General features: G+C 33.6%; 1 protein-coding gene across 6 annotated transcripts in view; it reads right to left on the bottom strand.

The window, feature by feature from the left end:
- The window catches only part of ATRNL1 (attractin like 1), a 1,361,117-nt gene that overhangs the window by 1,092,042 nt on the left and 254,318 nt on the right, over window positions 1-14,757 (bottom strand). For 5 of the 6 annotated variants that reach the window (XM_072623397.1, XM_072623377.1, XM_072623406.1 and 2 more), the window contains exons 14-17: window positions 13,400-13,532; window positions 11,645-11,826; window positions 6,179-6,392; window positions 4,506-4,694 (exon numbers count right to left, since the gene is read on the bottom strand). In XM_072623397.1, the coding sequence (XP_072479498.1) occupies window positions 4,506-4,694; window positions 6,179-6,392; window positions 11,645-11,826; window positions 13,400-13,532 (718 nt within the window). Of the gene's footprint in view, window positions 1-4,505; window positions 4,695-6,178; window positions 6,393-11,644; window positions 11,827-13,399; window positions 13,533-14,757 lie in introns of those variants that run through there. The other variant, XM_072623416.1, reaches the window with a different exon arrangement.

Below are 14,757 nucleotides of genomic sequence, written 5' to 3'. Positions count from 1 at the left end.
ATCTCTATATCTGTTATTTTGGCCCTCAGGATGTGTCTATCATGATGCATATTGCATTTATGAATTTTATGACCATGGACAAGTTAATTATCTTCTCAGAACCTCATTTTCTTCAGCTGTTAAATAGGGAGAATAACACTTCTACTACTTATACTTTATCAAGCTGTAAGGAAAATACTTTGCAGATCTTAGAGCACTGTATGAATGTGAGGTATAATTCCTTAATTCTCGTCTTCACCACTGCATCTGGTTGTTAGTGCACCTCCATCAAAGTACCTTGTATTTAATTATCTGTAAGCATGTTATAATACCAAAGTAAAATATAAATTAATGAAGGAAAATAATTGTTTCATTTTCTTTTTATATTCCCAATAGCTAGCACAGGTCTTTGTGGCAGTAAAAAATATTTTGACCTAAATTGAAATAGATCTCATACTTTGATCCTAATGATGAAAAATATTTATATTATTCACTTAAAGTTGGAATTTTTCCTAAGTATTTTATTTTGAAGTAAAAATACTGTATTAGAAGTTATAAGCCAATGTTTTCCAAAAAAGTTAAAAATTGGCAAAAATGTAGAAAGAAAAAACATGTCAAATATCTTCTCCCTTTACAAAAATATTTACAGAATGATGGCTTTGAAAAAGCACAAAAATTCAACTCAGTGTTTATGCAAATACTATTTCACCCACACTGGACTCATCCTCTCACTGCCTTTTTATCATTTGTTCCACCACTGAAAGACTGATCTCATTTTTTTCTTTCCACACTCTCAGCACAACAGATTTCTGATTTGAAAACAGTAACAATCTCAAACTCACAATTTCCAAAGCAGAACTCATTATCTTCTCCCTTAAACCCCATCCTTCTTTCTATTTCAGCAGGAAGGGGAACAAGGGAATGTTAGCTTCCTGCTAGTCACACACGTACAAAATCTCAGCATCATCCTCAATTTTTAATATATTCTGTCAGTGGCTAAGTCTTATTGCCTTTAATTTCACAAAATTTATTAAGTTAGTTCCTTTCTTTCCACTCACATGGCAACTACTCTAATTCAGGACTTCATTACTGCTTTGCCTTTACTACTAAAATAGCCTCTGAATTAGTCTTCCTGTCTCCTGTCTCTCTCCTCTGCATCCACTAGTCAGGTGACAAAGTCCTGCTCCTAAAGCAAGTCTGACTACATCACTATACTACACAAGAAGTTCCAATGGCTCCTTATTGCCTCCAGGATAAAATATAAACTTTGTTTGGCACTGAAAGCAACCACTAGTCTATTTGCTGTTCCTTATGAATGACCATATCACTGATCTGTGCCTTGACTCTGGCTTTCCCTCCTCATTTTTACATCTTAGTCTCTTTGTTTTCCTTCAAGTCTCAACTAAAAACCTACCTCCTGTGGGTCCTCCCTCCTCCTCCAGCAGTGAGTACCTTCCCTTCAGAGATTCCTTCTCATCTGCTCTGTACAGTAATCCCTTCCAGAGCATAAGGGTTAGGGGCACAGCACCCCTGAGATCATAAAAATCTGCATAAAATGTTTTGGCCCTCCTTTTTTTACCAAGAAGTCCAAATTGCAATGTTATTAAAAGATAAAATATGTTGATATTATACAATACTACACATATACTTTATGCATTTCTGAGTTTCTTAGCTTTTTCTATGTCATCTGCTGACCTTAATGCGTTTTATGTGGGTTTGGCAAAACTCTCAGAAAATTCCCTTTTAATTTCTTATGCTGAACCACAATATATCACAACTGTGATGAGGAAAGCTGTAATGTGGAAGGGATAACTGTATACTCCTTGCAGGTACTTAATTATCTTTTTTCTCCCCATAAGAATTCAACTTCTTTCAAAGGAAGATGCATTTTTGTCTTTCTTTGTATCTACAGAGGTTAAAGCAATGACTGGCATATAGTAAGTATTTAATAAATGCCTTCTGATTGGCTAAATCCTTCATACCTAATTCCATCCTGTCTTTCCAGATATTCCTACCCTTTGTACACTCTACATTCTATCCAAATAAATATTCTTGCTATCCCTCAAAAACAACATCCTATCTCCTGTCCAGATAACTTTGCAAGAAAGTCCCCAAAGAAGAAATACACTCCTTTCTTTCCTCCACCAATAAAAATCCCTCATTTTCTCTAAGGTAAAGGTGAAGTATCACTTTCTACATAAGACCTTTCCTTAACTCCAACTATTAGTGACTCCTCCCAATGAGTATGTATTTATGTATCTATTTTGTATCTATTCCACAACAGAGTGTAAGCTCCTTGAAGGCAGTCAGTTCCTTCCTTCCTTTCTTTTGTTTTTTCTTTTTTTTATTCATCTCTTCCTTCCTTCCTTCTTTGCCTTTGTAACCAAAGTGAAGATCACAGTTCTTGGCACAGAGTAGGTGCTTAATAAATATTTTTATTGATTAATGTGAAGTTGGAAACATTTTTTTAAATAAATAACTGAGTCTTTAATTCTTCATTTAAAATTTTCCTCAATTAATTAGCACCAGTAAAAATGATTAAATATGCAAATTTAAATAAAAGTAGAAAAGGATTCCATCACTTTAACTAGTTTATCCTTTTCTGAAAAAGGAGGAGAATAATAATAACTGCCATATCTATCTTATGGGTCAGTGTCTAAAAGGACAGGGCAAACTTTAAAGTACTGCAGAAATATGAGCTGTATAAACTTGGTAATAAACATTTCTTATTTTGCAATGAGTTATTCTACATTTTCTTCTCTTTCTTCATTCTTTAGATTTTGTTTGACTGATTCTTGATGCTAAGAGTTGTTGGTTTCTATGTGCCCAATTCTAATTTTTAATGAATTTTAAGTTTTCTTCAGCTAGCTTTTGTACTTCCTTTTCTATTGGTCCAGTTTTCCCAGTTAAGTTTTGTACCTCCTTATCCATTTGGTGGTCAATTTTACTTTTTAAGGAGCTGTTCTCTTCAGTGAATTCTTTTCTCATTTTGTCAATTGTATTTTTAAAATCATTGGACAATTTTTCTTCTAACTCTCTAATTTGGCTTTTAAAATTCTTCTTGAACCCTTCCAAGAATGCTCTTTGGGCTTGAGATCAGTTCACATTCCTCTTTGAGCTTTCAGATGTGAGTATATCGTCTGCTGTCCTCTACTGAATCTGTATTTTGAACTTCCCTGTCCCCATAGTAAGATTCTATGGTCTTTGCTTTTCTGATTTGCTTCTTGCTAATAGTGATTGCCTTTTTCCTGACTTTTAAAGAGGATCTCTGCTTTGAGGGCATAAGGGGCTCTGCCCCTGTTTCTTATGCTGGGAGTTTGGGGCCTGGTTTCTGGCTTTGTGTGTTGTGGCCTCTGGTTCTTTCAGCTAGAAGCTACATAATGCTGCAGTTTACCTGGTACTGAGCTGACTGGTGTGTGCCATGGCCAAGGCCAGGTAAAGGTTACACTGAAGCTCCTGGCATGAGGTGAGGGGGAGGGTGGTCTGGCCATGGGAGGTCTCCTCCTCCCCCGGGTCTGTGCTAGAGCATAGACAGGCTCAGGGGCTAGTGAAATCCATCTTCCTTGGTTTCTGCCCAATTCCCTGTGGCTCTGGTAAGGGACACATAGGGTCCTGGTGTTGGTGCTTACTGCCTCCATCCCCTGGGGCTCAGGCTCTTCTTCTGCTCCACTGAGGTGGTGCTTGCTGGGATGCTTCTGGCCCTGTCCTGGTCCCCTTCAGCCACAGCAAGAAGAACCCTTGCCATCAATCTCTCTAGCCTCCTGAGCTGAAAGTCTGCTGGTGCTCTTCTGCAGACTCCCCTCTTCCAGGATGTTTCCTGGAGCAATATTCTCTGGGTTTTTCAAGGTCAATAAGGGGAGGGTGAGAGCACATACAGTTTACTTCACCATCTTGGTCTCCAGAAATTCAAGTAGGTGATTTTCAAATATTTAGTCTGGGCTGATCACTCCAGGAGTGGCTAAAGCTGTTGCCATGGACCTTGTGCTTCTCTCTCACTCAATTCTGCTGAACTCTCATCCAGCTCTAAGAGGCCTGGGAAAATCCATACTGCTACTTTAGTCTGTCGGGACCTTTCCCCCTCTGCTATGGCTATGGCTGAGCTGGCACTGGTGTGACCCACGCACTCTAGGCTCCCCCTAGACCTATGTAACAGATCACTCCTGTCGAACATCCAGGCTGTCCTGGACTGGAAATCTGCCTCCCTCTGTCTCCTAGTGGATTCTACTTACTCTAAAATTTGTTCAGAATCACTTTTTAGAGGTACTTGCAAGATAGGTGGCAGAGCTCAGGTGAGTCCCAGCTTCCACTCCACCATCTAGGCTCTGCCCCCCGAAATATTTCTTATTTCGTAATATCCTAATAACAATATAATTTTTTTTAATTGAAAAATGCAGGACATAATATCAATCAAAACTAATGTCTTTTTTCTTTTTTTAACTTTTCTTCAAACAACTATGTTTCAGTCAGGGGAAAACATAATGCCATTTATAATTAATAGAGAATTTTCAAACTACTGCAGTACTTACGGGAACAAGTGGCTGTCTGCCATTCAAGGCACTGCCCATATGGAAAAGAGATTATATAGGCATTTGAGTCAACACATCGTTTTGTGCTGCTGCACCACATACATTCCATGCCATTACTCGTGCAGTTAGAACATGTTGTCCTTAAGGAACATGGCTTTTTACAAGGTCTTGCATTTTGGTTTGGACTAACTGAAATAAATCAACAACAACAACAAATTGTTAAGCACTTACTCCAGAGAATACATCAATAAACACAAATAAATCCTTTGTTCTTATTCTCATTTTGACTTTTAAAGACTATTACTTCTTTTTTATAATTATTTTAGCTAAATTTCTAACATAAAAAGATTATATTTCTTTTTTAAATGGCTGGACTTCATTTGTGGTGAAGTCCAAAATCATATATTATAAGGCAACTGAAAATAAAGAAGATGTTCAAAGAGAATTTAATACTTTAAGCAATAGTGAAATTTTTTTTAAAAATTAGGGAAATGTAATTCTTCATACACATTTTTCACAAAAGTATGATTTTAGTTCCCATAATTGACTGCAAATCAATAACTTTTTAGTTCTATGGCACATAAGCTTAACAGTTCATGGACAATAATAGTTATTAACATCACTGATTTTTCTTAAATATTATGAATCACATGCTCATATAATTATATATAATACAAATATAATAGCAGATATAAATATGATAAAATGTTACAAGGAAAAAATGATATGAATCTCTAAACTTAAAATAAACATTCTACATTTTCTGTTTAAGTGAAACTTCAAAGAATTATGCAAAATATGTAGTTTCCTTTTGATTGTAAAACTAACACATGTACAAGGAAATAATTTTAAATTAGTTTTAATTCCCTAATGTGCATTAAAGTCAATTTTTCCTACTCTTAATTTTTTTCTATCTATAATGAATTAAAACAAAACCAAATGTTCTGCATATTAAAAAAGTATCCTACGACAGTAAAAATAATTTTATTTACTCACAATTTAAATTCTTAAATCAATCAATATTTCATTATCTGTGATATTACTGGCTGAATCATTCTCCTAGCCAATTCGGATCACAACCATTTTATATCCTATTAAATATAATTCATGAGAGACTATGGCCAAAAAATTCATCACTCTGAAGAAAACCTAAGAATGAACCTTTGAAAACTTAATAAAGATTTGTTCTTAGATGAAAGATATACAAGCCATCACTGAAAACCACCTGGGGTAGCCAGAGCTGTCACAGTTTAAAACTTCACTAAGATAGAACAGGCTTCAAGAACTTGAGTCTCCTCCACGCCATGATCAGGAATCAGGGCAAGTTCTATGATTTCAACACACTTACAAGTAAGTAAAAGATGATCCACGACAAAGTACTATTTTCAGTAAGGTTATAACAAGTTCAGCGGCAGAACCATTATGGACAGTTGATAATTATAACATTCAGCTGAACCAATTACATGCACTCAACCTTATTTTAAAAGATAATATATTGAGTTAATTTTACCTGAGACTATTAAGACAAAAATTATAGGAAAGGGAAATTATTTATTTGGTCAGTGCCAAAGAATCAGTGATATAAAAGGTGTTCTTTACACAATGCATTCAGAAATATGTAATGACACTAGAGGACTGTTTTTCAAAAAATATTAACTTAACAGACTGCTTACCAACAGGCTTTTCACAGACAAGGCCATCTGCCACAGACGTACAAGGGTTAGCTTTCAGACCTGCTACCTCAGCTTTTTCTAGATATGCACAGAATCCAGAGTCATTTGGTTCACCAGGAAGCCACTGCAGCGTTGTATTTGTGAAAGGAGACATGTCTTCCCATCCCCAGTAGGAAATATTGATCTTGCGCAACCCTACCCAGGGAGATACTTTCTTCACAACCACAAGAAAGAGAAACAACACAAAATATTTCATCAGAATAGCGGTATATTTAACATGAAGAGTACAGTGTAAAGAACATTCAGTGTAAAGAGTCATTCTGGTATCTCTCAATAACTAGGATAAATAATGATATTTGCCACATGAAATGTGAATTTTATCTACATATTTGTAATCAATCAATAGAAATGACACATTAATCTCACTGTAGACTAAGATATTCCATAATCCTGTGATAGGCAGGGCAAGTGCTACCATTTTCGTCCTACAAATTTAGAAATTGAGGCTCAGAGGGGTAAAATCATTAGATTAAAAATTAGCTAAATGTCAATAATGTTATGAAGACATATTCTTAGGTAAGCATCCATAAACTTGAAGGAGATATCAGAGTGCAAATCATCCGTGATTAAAAAAATCAGGCTCAGCATATACTACATAATACCTAATCAAAAGAAAGAACTGCATAGCAAATTCCCGGTACAGATCACAAAGCTGGCACTGAAACTGAACAGAGTTGTTATAGGGGACTTCCACTATCTGTCATAAACTGAAGAATTGTTTCTTCTCAAAGTAGAGCACCTAACAAATTCTAAACATGTTAAGCAGAGAATTTTATGTTTTAAAATACTCTAAAAAGAAGGTTGGCTCAACTGGGATGGGAAGTTCTCAAGACTGAAACTCTAATAAAAATGAATCATTCCACTGAAAAAGAAAGGGAAAATTTAAATACTAAAAAATAAATGAGGAATTTATTTTTGAAAAAAACTCTGATGAAAAAGAACTTTATAAAAGATGGAAAGGAAAGCAAGTACCTGAAGATGAATGCAAAAAGCAGCACAATCTTAAATGATTAAGTCAAGGATGGTCAAAGCCTAGAAGAAGCTGAGATCTCTCATCAATACATAGGACAACAAAAAGGGATTTTCTCGTTATGGTGAGGGCAATGATGAGAGTGGTGATGAATTTTTTTTAAGTTTATCATACACATAATAACCAACAATAAAAATAATCATAGAAACATAGAAAATAAAGGGTAAAATCATAAATTTTAGTGTTTAATGAAATATACGTCAATGAATTAACTTAAAACTAACAAAATGTGCTTGCTCAGTGACATTTCAAGTTCATATGAAATTCTATTGCCATTGGATTTGTTATAAACATGTCATTTCAGTCAAAGTATATTTAGGTTCTGGTTTTGCTAATCTCACACTTCATTATTTCATATAATTATTTTCTTATTTCCTTTATTGCTTCATAATTTCACTTTTACAGAATATATGCACATCAAAAGCTCTTCACTCTTTTGTGCTGTGCACATCTCTGGACATTTGGCAAATCTTACTGACCACTTTTCAGGATAAGGCTTTTAAATGCAAAAATACACAGGTTTACAAAAGAAGCAAATTACAGTGATATACAATGGTAAAAAATGAAATTCATGGTGCACTTGAAATCTATTCATAGACTGAAATCCTTGCTTTATAGTAATATAGCACAATTTTAAGTCACTTTGCAATTAATAGATATATTTGACATTACAAATATTGCAGCCAGGAATATTTCTGCAAAGGCGTGTTCCTTTTTTTCCCTTTTTAAGATGTTTTTAGAATAAAATCTTAGCAGCAGCATAATTGAGTCAAACAGATAACTCCCTGACATGTTTCAGCCGGCCATAGTCCCAGTGAGTACCCATGTTGCTATAGCACCACCACAGGTGAATTGTATCTTCTTTTTTGTTTGAAATTGCAATTGGTATAAGATTATGTCAACAGGATTAAATCTAAGACACAAAAATATAAATGTCACTGCTGTTAACAAAATCATCTTTATAATTATAGAACAGCTAAAAAACCAATTCATATCAAAAACAATCTTGGGGGAAAATACAGAGAATTGTAACTAAAATAAGTTAGCACTGTGTATAACAGTCAAAAAATCTAAATACTTCTTCATTTGAATTAACAAGTACATACAAAGGGATACATTATGATAGTCTAAATATTTTAGGGGCTGTCATGTGGAAGAGGAGTTAGATTATTCTACTTTCCCGAGTAAGTAAAACTAGAACTAAAGGAAGGAACTTAAATAGACTGTGGGGGTCAATATAAGAACACTTCTTATCAGAAAGAGCTGTCCACTAATAGAATCAGCTGCTTCAAGACATAGTAAATTCTTGAGTTCTTCAAAAGAGAAAAAAATGCTACATTGCCACTTTAGGGAGTTGGTTGCAAAGGGACGAGATCCTATATAAGGTACACATTGGACTAGATGATCTATGAGATCTTTTCCAACTTTATGATAATATAAATAATAAAAAGGTCAGTACAGTTTCACACTTAACCTTCAAATATAACTCAGCTGCACACATAACTTTAAAACATCTTTATATAAGAAGCTATAACATTTACAAAGTCCTCAATATTAATAATGGAATTCAACCCAACAAGGATTTTAAAATGTGCCTCATGTTTTCAGCAGCTCTGCCTACATTTATGAACTGCCCATAACAAAAACCAGTTACTTAGGAAAAAAACTTGCCTCTGATTTATCATGATTAGAATTTATAAGCAAGAAATAGACAAGAAAAAAATGCACAAACTTTCTGGGAGCTTCCGTAGCTGCTTTTAACACATTCAGAGTAATTTTTACTGAATAAATTGAACTGGCCACAAAGCGGGAAATGAAATAAAAAATACTTTAAAAAAGGAAACTAACTGCAGCACAGCACAAATTGCTACAACATTTCATTAAAAGTTACTGATAAATGATCATTTTACCCCAGACATCCCTTAAAAGTACACAAATACATCTACCTTTACTATGTCACGTGTGAATTATCTTATATTTATAGAACAGCAGTGACTCAGGATATAACACATTTAAATAAATTTCTGGAGAGCTGTCACCTTGTAAAAGTTTCTCAGTGTAAAATTTTGCTAAAGCTTGGCTTTCCAAAGAAATCAAACAGCCTTTTTTCATCTATAGCACATGCCAGTCAGCAAACTGCCAAATCTATACTTTGACACATGTTTACCAGTGCTTATTTATCTCTTTGTGCCATTTTAATAAGAGGCTGGGGGGAAAAGTCAGCAAATAATGCCACAAGTCAATGCCAATATATTGGTCTTGGCATAGAAATTTTGTTTTCCAACCTTAACAATATGTTTATTTGAAATAATACATTGCAAGGTTAGAGGTAAAAAACAAAGTTGATAGGGTTAAAAACAGGGGAGTAAGAAAACAGGAAAAAATACCACAGTCATCAGTATTTTAGAAAAGCTAGAGATGTTGCTCTCGCCAATAATAGAGTTCTTTTGGAAACTCACATTATATTAAATATGGGTTGATTTTAAGTAGGATATTCTATCCTCTATCCCTCATCTGACAGTAAGGGAAATTAAACAGATGTTGCAACACAGAAAACAAATCAACCTTGATTACTCTGTACCTTCCACAAGCATAAAATGAAAAACTTTGCAAACTGAACTTGTTACTATTTTTTAATTTAAAAGTGTTTTATATCTTGAGTATATTTATAACAAAAATTTTAAAACAACAATTGCACGGAGCAAGATGATACTGCCATTTCTTTCAGAGAAATCTCACTACAACTACAGCACGATGGCTTTGCAAATCAACGTACGGTAGGTTTATATACATTTTAATTACTGTTCATAATTGCCTTTTTTAGCCTGTCTGCAAATTCATAATCCACTGTAAAACCAATTTTGTTGTACATCCAAGGGTGCACAGCATGGTGCAGTATGCATTTTTAAATATTTTATCAATTAATACAAGCAAATGGAAAGCATTAGTTTCAGTCAAGTAAAACTGAGTTTTAAAATATTACTACATTCAAAGGAATAATTATTAGAACAAATTCCTGATTCTCTTCCTTTGAAAGTTGAATATTTTGAAACTCCAATTATTGCCGTCTGTGTTAATATAAGAGATATGAGAACTTCTATAAAACAAATAATTTGCAACTTTAGTATATGTTTTGTAGTCATTTTGTAGTTATAATCAATAAATTATTCTTCCAACTGAAAGAAGAGAAAAGCAAAAAACTTCTTAGCTCTAATATATATTTCTACATAGAAAGGTATAAGGTAAGTCATACTTTAATTTGATGAATATTTTCTCAGTATTAGTTTAAGTGTTTAAAATTCAAAAATGTTCTAATTCTCTGATGTTGGGGTAGGTGGGAGAAAAATACAATGTTAAAAGCTAATGTGATTGAATTCAACTCTAGGTATCCACAAAGCGTTTGATTTCTACACAAGTATTAACAAGAATTTGCCCAATACTGGCATCTTTTTTTACTATATCTTTTAATTACCTATGTAGAAATTTTCTACTTTATGAATTACTGTAGATTTCAAATACTGAACCAAATTTCACCACACATGCCTAAGTGTTTTTCACTTACCACTCTGATATGCACATTTGAAATTCTAATTGTATTTATTAGAGGGGAAAGATGTTTGTAATATTTACGTGCTGAATAAACTTTCATGGTATATTTACTATATATGTAAAGTATTGCATTATGTGAAAGGCAGTGTGCATACACAACCTGTATACTGTCTATGTATACACATACACACACACATACACACACTCACAGGTTTTCCAGACTAGGTTATATCATAAATGAAATGATTTTCAGATTATTATCATAAGATCATAGATCAAGAGTTGGAAGAGATCTCAAAGGCCGTAAAGGTCAGCCCCTTTCATTTAACAGAATTACTTGCTATTTATTCCCACTACTAAGCTTAAGATAATCATAAGTGAAATGCATTACTTATGCAATAGAACTTGTTTGTTTTTTTCTAAAAACAAGCCTCTTCTACATAGAAAATCTATAACTGACCTCTGCATACAACTACATTCTTTGGTGCCAAATTTTCCAACAACCTTCAACATAATTTCATAGCTTCAATTTTTTTTCTCAATACTTTTCTGAAAGCAGTCAAACATTTTTCTTTCAACAAAACATATTCAAAGGGTAGGAAATGTGAAATTTAACTGTGCAAAAAAAAGGTAATTTTTAGAAATTTATCACTAACACAAAAACAGAATCTTTTCCTTTTGATGTTACACTGTTATAAATGAATTCCAAATGTACTTACAAAAACTTGTGAGGAAAAAAATGATTAAAATACTAAGTATTTTAGTGGAACATATGAAAAGCTGTCAGTTTATAAGCAAAAGAAAATAATCCACAATGGTTAAAATACCTGTTGTGTGTACTTTTGTATTTCATCCAAAACAAATTCTACTTCTTTTGAGCTTGTCAATGAAGCAAGGTTTCCAGCAAGGCTATAGCAATAAAGTTTAGCATTGTCATAGTTTTCTTTGCTGGAATTTATTCGAAGGCATGCATCTCCAATATGGTTCCATCCCTCTCCACAAAGATGAGCTGTTGAGAAAAATCCATGCTTAATTGATGTATTTACAACAGAAGTTCTAGTTTTTCAATTATTTTTAATTCCCAATAAAAATTCTTGAAATTTACCTAATCTCCAATATAATTTCCTTATTGCAAGAGAATACTAGAAGTGGGTTGATGTGGTGATCATGATCTGTTTCACCATTACAAAATGGATGTGACACAGTGCCTCTAAAAATTCTATTGATACAATTTCAGCTCTGTATTCAGTTTCTATGCTTTCCTTATGGCAGTCCAGGTAAATTACAGAATTCATTTGAATGAATAATCAGTTATACACAAAAAAATTCACTACTAAATTCCTGTTCATTTTCATACATCTAATTCAAAAAAGTTGGAAACCGTTCTAAAAGAATTCAGTTCTAACGGAATTATAACAATAATTCTACAACAATAGCAACAGCTACTTCTACAAACACGGGTCATTCTTTACTTCTGATGTTCTGGGGACACAGTCGCTCTTGATTTTTAAAATTATAGCTATTAATTAACCTGCCTTTTTCTAATTTTATTTAACATAAAAGCTAAAAATTTTGCTTCCCAATTTATATCTACATGGCTTTTAATGTAGCAATTCATGGTCTATCCACAGAGGTGATTTAATCTAATCTGAAGGTAGCAGTCTCTTTTCAGAGGCTGTATTAGGCAAAAAAGACTTGAGGCAAGGAGATACATCTAAAGAATATTGCAACAGTTTAAACCTGAAGGCATGAAAAGCTGCAATAGGTGGGGGTAAGTGGAGAGCAGAGGAAATAAAAGTGGAATGTGAAGGTAGAAAGAGTAAAATTTGGCTACAGATTTGAGTTTTTATGTGTATACGTGTGTATATAATTTATATGAAGAGAAAGACAGAGAGAGGTAATATTCTATTTTCAAAAAAATCCACTAATTTTAGAGAGAAGAAATTAAAAGCAGGTTAATTTCCAAAGAGAGCAGAGCTGTCCCTCTTCATGCTTGCAATAATTTGTATGACTCTTCTTTTATCACACTGCACCATGTGGCATACTTATTTGCATATATGTCATATACTTACCCCCTTGATATGCAACACCATGGAGGACAGAAATATATCTTCTTCACCTATGCAGGTTTATTCTTATGCTAGCAGAGTACCTTGCACAAATAGGACCTTTAAAATGTCTAAGTTGAATGTACTTGAATGCGTTATTCAGGGTCTCATTAAAAATTCTACATAGTGTTTATTACACATTTCAGGACATATAAGAACAGCTTCAGGGGAGCTGGAAGGAGGGAAGGAATGATCCAGTTTTTTTTAAGTTTTTTTCACATGTCAATCTATAGAATAATGAATTATTTACATATATGTGTACATGTGTGTATGTATGTATTAAGAGAGAACCTTTCTGCCAATTATTACAAACAAATCCCTTACTTCATTGTAATGATACTTTAATATTGGGAAACAACCGACCTTTTTATTTTTAGAAAAAAGCAAATGTTCTTAATTTAACATATTTGAGTTTAATAGCATTTATAAAAAGACCCATCATCAAGACCAATTACAAAATTCCAACACTGTTACCTGGTAAAGCCTGACACTCTTGCTGTCGTTGATCCCATTGGCAGTTTAAGTTTAATGAACAACTTTTACAGCTGGTCAGTTTATTACAGATCTGTTCATTTTTGACATGACATTTGGTGAAGTTTTTGACTGACTAGAAAATAAAAAGATATACTAAATTACTTTTTAAATTTTTTCCTAAAAGATCAATAAGTTTATTTGTTTAAAACTATCGAATACCCATAATTTCAGATCACAATTGTTCAGATACCAAATATCATTTAACATAGTCTAAATACATCAGATAGCTTATTTAACTAAAATAAAATAAATCCAAAGTAACTGATGAAAAAGAGGGTGTCAAAATATAAACATGTTGAGCTGTTGTACATCATAAAACAGTTTTACCATATTAATTTATACAATATAAGTATTCCATCTCTCCTTTTTTCATTGCCCAACTTCTAGAAAAAAAAAACCCTACTTGCTGTCTTTCTCTTCACCAGCCACTGGCTCCTCAAATCTTTATGATCTAACTTCCATCGTGGCCCCTCTGACTCAACCCACTGGACTGCAACCGCTCTCTTTAGTGTCACCAAAAACCTCCCATTTGACAAAATCTCAGGTCGCCCCCTCCTTAACTTCTATTTTGTATTTGGGACTGGTTGACCATTCTCTTCCTCTAGCGTCAATCCTTCCGTTATTTCTGTGAGATGACGTGTTCATACTTCTTCCATTTATCATCTCTTTCTCTTTCTTCAGTCATCATTCTTCTCCACAAATGTGGACGTTGTACAATGCTATTTCTTCTGCCCTCTCATCTTTTTATCCACATGTTTCTCAACCTCATATGCCATCTCATATTTAACTATCAACCCAATGCAGATAATGCACAGTTCTGTATCTTTATCCCTACTATCCTGGGATTCAGAGACATTTTTTTCAACTTCTTACTTAATGTTGCTTTTTGAACTGTTCATCAGTACTATAGATGCAATATGTCTAAAGCCAAACTCTGCAATTTATTCAAAAGCATTAACGGAAGTATTGGTTCTGGAGGCTGAAGAACTGAATTTGAATCCCATCTCTTCATTTCCTAGTTATAAGCCCTTGGAACAGTCACAACTTCTTTAATGCCTCCAACATCTTCTTTAGAGAAGTGGGAAAAATAATATCTTTATTACTTGTTTTGTAATTTGTTTTGTAAGGTTACAAGGCAATATATGTAAATTATTTTAAAAACTGTAAATAATCATAAAACATATACACACATATATGTATACATTTGTGTGTATGTGTATACATATATATGTGTGTATGTATGTGTGTATATATGTATTGCTCTAAGGCAGTGGTGTCAAACTCAAATAGAAACAGGG

This window comes from Notamacropus eugenii, chromosome 1 (genome assembly GCF_028372415.1).
Source record: "Notamacropus eugenii isolate mMacEug1 chromosome 1, mMacEug1.pri_v2, whole genome shotgun sequence".
Classification (NCBI taxonomy): Eukaryota; Metazoa; Chordata; class Mammalia; order Diprotodontia; family Macropodidae; genus Notamacropus; species Notamacropus eugenii.
This window is presented reverse-complemented; position numbering and strand designations above follow the sequence as displayed.